Genomic DNA, 10,194 nt, shown 5'->3' with positions numbered 1-10,194 from the left:
AATAATAATAAATTGAGTATTATTTTTTACACTATTAAAGTAGCCATTAAAAATCACAATTATCTCGAAATAACTACAAGCCAAATAAAACAAAAAACAAAAACAAAAAAAAAAACTACAAGCCAAATATCTTTTTTCTGTGCTTATTACGAGTTGATTTGCATCAAATGACATGAGAGCTAGAGTTGCCAATCCAATCACCACAAAATCAGTCATATCATATCTGTCAAATTCTTCTTGGTTGCATTAAATTTGCATAGCAACAAGCTGTACAAAAAAAAGAAGTAAAAGGATCAATTCATCAAGCAGATGAGGGGCATTTCAGCACAACGCCCTCGGCAGCAAGAAACAGTGTGAGTGCTATCCCCCTCACAACCAGTCACATCCCCAACAAACCAATCGCCACCCACACCACCTACAGAACCGCCGTTTTTACCCACCGAAAGCCCCAAGTTCCGAACCCACGTAGAAACGTCCACTCCCAACTCACCACACCCAGTTACCCAGCAGCCCCGATGCGCTGCCAATCACCGCTCCGCTCCTGTAGGCCGTCTCTGCCGTCAGCCCACCGCCCACGAACTCCACCTGTGCTGCACTGCCTGGGCTCCTTGTTTCTACTGTTAATATGTTTCGAAAGAGAGTTTTGAGAAAGAGACGAAAAAAAACATAAAAACAAAAATGAGCAGAAAGAAAAAAAGTTACGTTTTGTTTGGATAAGAAACAAAAAATAAAAGACTAAAAGAAATTGGTTTATATATATAATTTTTTTTTTTTTTTTAAAGACATAATCAGGGAATTTTTAGGAGAGGACAATGATGTAATAATAAATTTTGAGGGTTATTAAAGGTAATAGTAGAATAAGAGGTCAAGTAGTAGTTATTTGTTTATGACAGTTATATACATAGTAGGGTCATTTGTATTATTTGAAAGATGGTTATCGATGAAATAAAGAAAGTTAATTATTATTTTATATAATATAGTTTATTATGTTTTGAAGGTCACGGCTCATTGAAATAGCTAGATATCTTTTCGGGCCTCTGACCATCTGCCTGCAATTTAAGGCCTAATGCCTGAAGTGACGTCGGACATTGGGCCAGGGATTAGTCTGCAGTCTTGGCAAGTGGTCACTGCGCTCGAAAGGTTCGACTACCACCTTGTGTGGGCCAGTTGTTTAGTGAACGAGGTACATCATAACTATAGGATTGTGGGATACCCTGATAAAAAAAAAAGTATATATATATATATATATAATTATCTATATTAAGACTCACAATTATGATAATTCAAGCTATATCTATTACATTATAAAGGGAATTATTTTTTATCTTTTTAAATTACTTAACATGTTCTCATTATAAAATTAAAATAATTAGAATGAAGTTATATGAACCAAATCGAGTTTAGCTCGTTTAATAAACAAGTCTACTTTTTATTTAAGCTTTGTTCGTTTAAAAAATGAACAAATCCAAAGTCGAGCCTATATAGAAGTGACCATATTCATTTACAACCCTAGGAGTTGATATCACTAATGAGGCAACAATAATTGGAGGAATGGATCAAATTATTCAAATAGAAACACTTCTACTTGGATCAAGCGAGACGGTTCATCTAGCTAGACTTGCACATTTCAATTGGTGTTGCAATAAATTTTTTTGAGAAGACACTGATATAAGCTTCAAAAGCCAAAAAGATTTGGAGATGAATGGATCCAATTGCCAATAGGCCCAATCAAGCAAAAGGTAATAATTGAGGAAGGTAAATAACATATGGGCTATGGCCTCGTTTGTAGAACATTTTCCCTACTTCGTTTTGTTTTCTATTTTCAAAACAAAAACATTAACGAACAGTTCAAAACACAATAATGACAATATTCACAATAATCAAAATTGTTTTCTCCTTTATATCTCATCAAAATATTTTTTTCAATTCGAAAATAATCAGAGCGGTTACAATTTACGAGTTACCCTATGAAATAATAATATTATTAATAAATATAAAGGGACTTATTGCTTGATGCTGAAATGTGAAGCTCAATATATGGAACAAATATCAGATGCATATATTTTATGGGAGGAATAAATATTATTATATTCTTGTTGTATGAATATTACCATCTAATTTGCCACGTGTACCAAAAATGATGGGGGCCATTGAATTAAGTTGCACAAGAGTAGTGGGGTAGGAAACTTCTTTGTCTAACAAGCTCGTGAAGATCATGAACAATCTTGAACACAGCATCAGGGCGAGCCAGCTTCAAGGCATTTTGGGACATGGCCCTAAGCTCATAAGCTTTTGGACCAAACCACTCGGCAACAAGTTTTGCTATCTCCTTGGGCGATTTTGAGAATTTCCCACATCCATTTTCAACCACATATGGCACGTTCCCAACCTCCTGAAAAATAGAAATGAAATAAGTATTTATAATAAATATGATGTTCATGCTTGGAGGATTACAAACTCTTATTATAATTCCCTTATAAATTGACGTGACAATCTATATAATTGATATAATAATTAACAGTGTATGGTTGAAAAGTCACCCATCATTTGACCAACAATGGATAGCACATTCATTTATAAGGGAACTTTACCTCTAACAACACTCAAAGGATTATGATGTTCATATCATCTATCTCTATATTACTACCTAAGAGCCTCCACCAGCTATATATATTTTGCCTAATTAAAAAGCATTGTAATATATTTTACTTACAATTTTTGACGGGAAACCCTCCCAAGACAATTTTACTTGCTCACTTTTCAATACAAACTCCAAAAGATTCTCTATTTCATTATCCACTTTTTGTAAATATTATTTTTCAATATTTTTTTATTCCATTTTCTCCACTTCTCTCTCTCTCTCTCTCACACACACACACACACTATACTCAACACCCAAACCGCCACAGCCTTTGCAACTCTCTCTTCCCTCTCCACCATCCCCACCCACCACCTCTCTCTCTCTCCAAAACCCAAGAATCCCTTCTCCTGGAGATTCTCTAATGTTGCTGTCCACCAAGGTTTCAAAAAGTTCTTCAGTTTTTTACCCAAACCTAGCAGATTTAGTCCTCTCCACCCATCGCCTCTCTCTCTCCAAACCAACAAATCCCTTCTTCTGCTTCACCCTTGGCCCAGAGGCTCAACATGAAGATGGGACAGCAGAAAATGGAGCTTGCCAAGTGGGTTTGGGAGCCTAAAACCCATGTCGGTCTTGCAGCTTCTAATGGCTTCTTTTCTGTAAAATTTTCCTTTTTGAATCTTCTTTCCTCTTAACAGTTTGTGCATGACTTTCGGTAGGCACGCCAGCATTTATGGATAGCTGTGAGATAAAAATGTGATTACTAGCATTACTCATTTCTTATATATTATACGTCAATTCACTCTGGTAAGCTAGTTTCTGAGTTATTATAGGGCTCATCAACTCTAAGCCCCAAGTTCGTCTAGTTTAAAAATGTATTTCATTCATTGAATTGAGAACATTTCAGAAAGTATAGAAGAGGTGATTTACAAGAAATCAAGTTAACAGAACATACTGTGAAAATACAAGTATACAGAGAGATACAGAACAGTTTACAAGGGAAATTACCTGGCCGGCAATGTAACCATTCAGAATAATAGGGAGGCCTCGAATCATGGATTCTGCAATAGTCCCTGGGCCCGCCTACAATAACAAATGTTCAGCAGATTGCTAATACATAAAAAGTATAAATAAGCAAGTGATGAACTTACCTTCGTAATGATGCAATCACAAGCTCCCATGCATTCCTCCATTTTGGTGACAAACCCCTTCACCTATTTTAATAAAGTAAGCAACTTAAGCAAGTTCTGTCAACATATACATTTACATAAACATATTATTCTAAATGAATGCACCGTTTCATATTATCATAAACGTAAATGAATGTACATGTAAGTTATTTTATGAAGCTTAGGGTATGCGCTCTCTTCCTAGAGAAACACCATCCTCCATGGCCATTGCAGCAAATTAATATACCACATGCTAATCACACATCTTTCTTAAATTTGGGCAGCTCCTCTACCCTTTTTCTGAAGAGCCGAGCAGGGGATTAAGGGCAATGGAGTGTCATGAGACTTGGAGTGAACAGAGGCAATAAGAAGCACATCCAGATCAAGCAAAAAATCTGAGTTTCAGGGATCACTACTCACCAAGTATAACTGAAGAATGACAGTACTACTAAGGATATATTTTAGAAAGGTTTAAATTTGTATTTTATTTTATTTTTTTAGTTGGTAATTTTACTCCCCAAGGAGACTCAGACCCTCATTTTACCCACCAACCATGTTTTAGAAGTGAACCTCAAGGAGGTAATATTGCATATCACTGACAGGGAATCTCTATTAATTTCAAATAACTTGGAACAATTTCAATGCGCCTCCTTCTTTTTGAGGTACTGTAAAGAATTCTAAACTATTTTAATTCATCAACCGAATTTAGTTTTAAGTATGCTTAATGCAAAAACACAGAATATAGTCAAGCACTTATGGAACAGTATTTATTTGGACCAAGAAATTGTTTTTGAGACACATGAAAAGGCTAGTGCATTAAATATCTCATAGAAGTCGCCACTATGCACCATCAAAAATTAAACCGTTAAGCATAAACAATATGAATTTTAAAAGGCAAACTGAAACCAAGGAAATGGCTGGGTTGTAGAAGGTATGTTAATACCTGGACAGGAACCTTCCAATCTATTGAAAGCAATTTGCTGGCAAGCTTTTTGTTACGGCCGCATATCACAAGGACCTGACCTACAGGCTCCCCGAGATTCTCATCATATAATGCATCCCCAAGTGCTCGAGCAGTAGCCTCAATAGGGCCCATCCCTTCTCCTCCTCCCATCAGCAACACAGCAGGAAGATTCTCATCCATTCCTAGTTCTCTCCTTAGTTCAAACTATAGACATTGAACATTAAGTGGGCTAAAAATAGTCAATATCATAGCGCTAATGACATATATAACATCAAATAGACTTACGACACATAAGATAAAAGATGCTTTAAAACACACTCATCATGTACTACAAGAAGCTTGAAAAAGTTCTCCAAAATTTTACCCTATAGACAAAGCCCGACCCCGCCCAAAAAACAAAAGAAAAAGAAAAAAAAGACCCGAAAAACCAAAAAAGAAAGAAAAAAGAAAAAAGAAAAAAGAAAAAAGAAAAAAAGAAAACAGGAGAAAAAAAGAATGCAGATCAAATGCTATTTGCCATGTAAAAGGACCATAGATCCATCATCAAACATACATTGCAATGAGTACAATTCGTATTACAAAGGTATAAAAATTCAAGAGTAAATCAGTTAGAAAGTAACCAACCTTTGGCCGAACAGGCTTAACGAAGGAAGGTCGCACAGGTAGTCCATAAACCTTAATTTGAGAAGGCTGGAGTCCAGCTTTTAAGGCCCTTTTTGCTACCTCTGCTGATGGGCAATAGCATCTTGTTACTAGTTTATGAAACCTGAAGATAAAGACATAATATCAAAACTAAACAAATCAAGTATCAGTAAAACAGACCAAGTGTAGAACTGACCATGTAGGATGGCAAGTGCTTAGATCTGTGACTACCGTGGTGAAGACAATCTTCTTCAAGAGACCTTTTGACCTCAAGATGCGAAGTGGAACGTGTTGCATCAGTGGATGTACACTGATGATAATATCTGGTTGGTATTTCATCAGTCCTTTGGCAACCTCCCTACAAACCAAAAGAAAAAAGAACACAGAAGATCAACAGATCATAAAGCCAAAAAAAATCCTGATAATGTTTAAACTGTAAACTTAACAGGGAAAACATAATTTCCAATGACATGCATTAATTATACAGGACTGGAGAAAGCAGAAAATCATCTACCTAACATGTTTCCATGGTTGAGCATAATTGAAAGGCATACCAAAAGAAATTCTAAAACTATTAATCCAATATGGAATGCTGTGATCCTTAGCTGTCACTGTTTCCCTCCCCACCAGTATATTTTAGCACATGAAATTCCTATAGGTAACGTAGAGGCCAATCATGCATAAAGATATAAAAATCCACACAGGGAGGTTATTCCGAAACATGACGCTGCTATCTAAATTCCATTGATACGTTCCTGGATGTAATACTTTTCATGCCTGAATATAATGAAATAGTTTGAAATATAGTAAAATACATATAGATTTCAAATGTTATACCAATATATCCCTAAATGTTATGGCATCACAAAAGCTGACTACTCAAATACACTGTGCATATTTGCATGTATGCGTAATACTTTGCATTTCAAGCATAAACGCTCTTGCTTAATCATTTCCTGCATTTACCAAGCAACAATATCATTTTGAATGGCGTAATACATCCAAGAATCGAAAATTTATCACTTTAAAAAAGAATTAAATGGGGATGAATGAGCCAGTGAAGAGAAACTCTTAAAGTTCATACTTATTCATATCTCATGCTCACTAAAAATACAGAATTGTGCAAGCTGCAGTGGCAGACCAGAATAATCTTACTAATCTCAAGAGTTAAAAATAATTCCAAGCTCTTCACGATTTTTTTTTTTTTTTGATAAGTACTCTTCACGAAATATAGAAATAGTCTAAATCAAATATTTTATCAATAAAAACTTCTATGGGTGCTGCTAATGGATACACTCCTCTACTTCATCATTTAATATGGAAAACCTAATCTTCTAAAACAAATTCAGTTATAGCATGACACTAACAAGTAATATGTAATTGTTCACAGGCCAAAAACAAGAAATGCATCACACAATCAATTTACAAGAAAGATGAGTAACAAGTAATTAACTCAGAGACTGACAGAGTCTCACCGAGCTATAAATGTTGAAGTTGCAGCAAAATTAGATTGATGCACCAAGCGTGGAGCACTTGCATAATATGTCATTTTCCATAAAGTGCCGTGTTTCACCAAGAAGTTATAGCTCCTGGGAAGTTGATTAAATGGCCAAGGAGTATGATCCGTCCATAAATCAGTAATAAACACCTGTGACATGCACTCTTAACACGCAGAACATAATCAACAAATACGCAATCACTCAATCACTGACTTCATTTCACAACTCCTCCTTTTGGTTTCTGAGAAGTTGTGGGAAAAAGAAAAGAAACTCATACTTTCTTTGGCTTCCTAAAGTTGAAATGCCATCCCACTCAAACCAAATATATAATACATTACTATCAGTCAACTAAATGATCTTATCCTACCATTTGATTCATGATCAAATTTTCTAAAATTATGTTCTTTTTCTCACATTTTCTAAGCAACCAAACAAAAGTAACTGATTGAAACCAAGTCATACATAGCACAATCCATCAAAACTGACCTGATAATCATCCCCAAATTCCTCATGAAACGCGGCCTTTATAGCCTCAGCCGAAGCCCGGTGGCCCCCACCGGTGTCACTCATCAAAATCAAAACTTTTTTGGGGCCCTCAGCCTCCACACCGTTCAAGGCCAAGCCATCGTCCTCCAACACAACAGACCCATCTTCTCTAACCCCATTGTTGTCCCCCGAGCCGAACCGAACCGAGGCGAACCCAATAGGGATTCTCTCACAATGAAACTTAACGACCCTATTGAAGTCATTCAAAATTCTCCGAATGCCCGAAGCGCCTCTACCACCCAAACTCAGCGAGGCACGCACGTTGCGCTTTCTTGCACCGATTGAACCACCAACAGGGTCGTAGTAGAGAAAGTTGGAGAGCAAGGAAGAGCACCCATCTGAGGCCGAGTTCTGGAGGCTCGTGTTGAAAGCAAAACGACCCAATTGAGATACGAGATCGAAGACGCCGCTGGTTTCTTGGGATACGGTGGAACCTCCGTGATGCATGGTAGCTGTTTGTTTTTTTGCGCAGAAGAAGATAATGATAATAATCCACTAATCCATGGTGGTCTTTGTCATCTAAAACCACATGGGTTTTCTCAGCAGTATATAGTAAGACAATTGAGACACACAAACACACACACACACACAGAGTGGCAGACAGCACAGCAGAGAGAAGAAGGACAGCAAAGGTGAGTGTGAAGCTTTGAGATTGTGGCGCAGAGAGAAAGTGAGGTTAGAGGCTTTAGAGAGAGGGAATCGGGGGGAGGGGTTTGTGGCCACAGAGATAGGATTTAGTAAGAAAGAGAGAGAGTAGGTTCGGGGATTTAGAACAAAAATGCTCTTTGGAAATAACAATTGCAAGCTTGAAGCGAGTGGGGTTCGGTTTGGTCTTTCACTACTCCAGTACTTCTCTGGTCCTATTTGTCACCGATGAAATTTAAACCATGTGATTATTCTGAATTTTTTTTTTTGAACACGTGATTATTCTGAATTGGGTTTCGAACAAAATTTAATATATCACGTGATTAAAAGGAAAAAAAATAAATAAATGGTATATACAGAATATTTTATTATGATCACGTTGCAGTGCCAATTTATCATTTATTTAATAATGACCGATTTAAGCGGGGTTAAGGTCTCGTTTGGTTCGTAAAATAGGCACTTGGAATAGAATGACTATTCTTATAAAATAATCATTACTTTGTTTGGTAAGAGTCTATTCATTGAAATCAGTGGCGGAGCCACTAAGGGGCTTGGGGGGCCCCAAGCCCCAAGGTTCTCCAAAAGAAAAATTAAAAAAAATAAAATTTTACTCCAAATTTTGTTATTTTTTCTAATTTTGGCCCTTCCAAAACTTTTTTTTTTTTTTTTTTCAATTTGGCCTCCCCAACTTGGGAGGCTGGCTCCGCCCCTGATTGGAATAGTTATATTCATAATTATTCCCTTACAAAAATGAATATATATTCCTCTAAAAAATAAAAGGAATAACTATGCCCAAAGGAATAGATTATATTTTCTAGAAAAAACCACTTATTATTTTATATTTTCTTTCATTTTTTTTTTTAAAAAGAAAAAAGAAAAAAACCAAAACCCTCATTTACAATGGCTGCCGACCACCTCAATGAGTGGTCGCACTTACCCCAAAGTATTTGGGGGTGGCACAGGCCACCTCCGATGGGCTTCAGGGGTCGTTGCAACCACCCCCGATGAGTATTTGGGCACTGCAAGGCCACCCCCAAAGAGTTGGGGGTGGCCGACTACTCTAATGGGTGGTCGGCCACACACTAGTTTTTAATTTTTTTTTTTATTCTTTTAATTTGAGTTTTTTTAAAACTTTTTTTTTAAAAAAAAAAAAATTAAAAATAATGTGAAGTATTTTTAGTAATTTTAATTTTCAATTAAAGTATATTTAGGGGTGAAAACTCATAACCGATCACAGGTTATTGGCTACAACTGGTAATCGACTCTAGTAACCGAGGATCAGTTAACTGGATTAGTAATAACCGATAGTTACTAGTTGGTATCCGATTATCCAAACCGACTACCGAAATATATATATATAAAAAAAAAAAAAAAAAAATGGTTTAGTTGCCCCCATTGCTCTTCCACTGAAGGGTGTTCCAGACTTTGAAGGCGAGGACTTGGGCCGAGAGCACAAAGAAGAGGGCGTTTGTGGACCGCAATGAGTACGAAAGCGGAGACAGCAAGGCCCAGAAAGGAAGATGGGTATGAGAAGGTAGAGAAATAGAGGTGGAATAGGATTGCAAGTACAGCAGTGCTGGTCTCTAACTATAATCCGGTTATGGCCCATTTTGCATTATGTTTGAATTATGTAATTAATTGGGCCTAGCCCCTACCTTGAGTTGAACCTCAACCCAAAGTCATTTCTCAATGGTTAAGGTTCAATTTGCTTCTCTGTTTCAATACTTTAAGGTTCAATTTTAATATATATATATATATATATATATATATATATATATATATATATATATATATATATATATATATATATATATATATATATATACCCGGTTACTATTTATAACCGGGTATATACAATTGCTAAAACCGGTAACTGCTCCGATAGAGCCGGTTATCGGTTATTTTCAACCGGGTACCAAACTGGTTTTCCGGTTACCGGTTGGTATATGAGTTGTTATCAAACTAAAAAGTATGAATAACCATTCTATTCTATTTTCTTTTATTCTCAGTAATAACTATTCAATTTTTCAAATGAATACTCATTCTATAAACCAAACGAGGCATAATAGTGTAACGTCTACATAGTGAGATACTTGTGAGATATTGATGTTGTATAGCATTACTCAAATTAAAATGTTTATTATAATTCTT

General features: G+C 36.2%; 1 protein-coding gene across 1 annotated transcript; it reads right to left on the bottom strand.

Annotated features, from left to right (window-relative positions):
- Window positions 1–2,038: 2,038 nt before the first annotated feature.
- Window positions 2,039–8,232, bottom strand: LOC133871117 (monogalactosyldiacylglycerol synthase, chloroplastic). The gene is made up of 8 exons (XM_062308484.1): window positions 7,339–8,232; window positions 6,829–7,001; window positions 5,550–5,711; window positions 5,336–5,477; window positions 4,691–4,915; window positions 3,730–3,792; window positions 3,587–3,661; window positions 2,039–2,392 (listed from the first exon to the last, which is right to left on the bottom strand). The coding sequence occupies exons 1-8, from the start codon at window positions 7,843–7,845 to the stop codon at window positions 2,156–2,158; spliced, it is 1,584 nt and encodes a 527-aa protein (XP_062164468.1). The 5' UTR covers window positions 7,846–8,232; the 3' UTR covers window positions 2,039–2,155.
- Between the last annotated feature and the right edge of the window lie 1,962 nt (window positions 8,233–10,194).

This window comes from Alnus glutinosa, chromosome 6 (assembly GCF_958979055.1).
Source record: "Alnus glutinosa chromosome 6, dhAlnGlut1.1, whole genome shotgun sequence".
In the NCBI taxonomy this organism is placed as follows: domain Eukaryota; kingdom Viridiplantae; phylum Streptophyta; class Magnoliopsida; order Fagales; family Betulaceae; genus Alnus; species Alnus glutinosa.
Note: the sequence above shows the minus strand (reverse complement) of the source record. Positions and strands in the feature narration are given on the sequence as shown.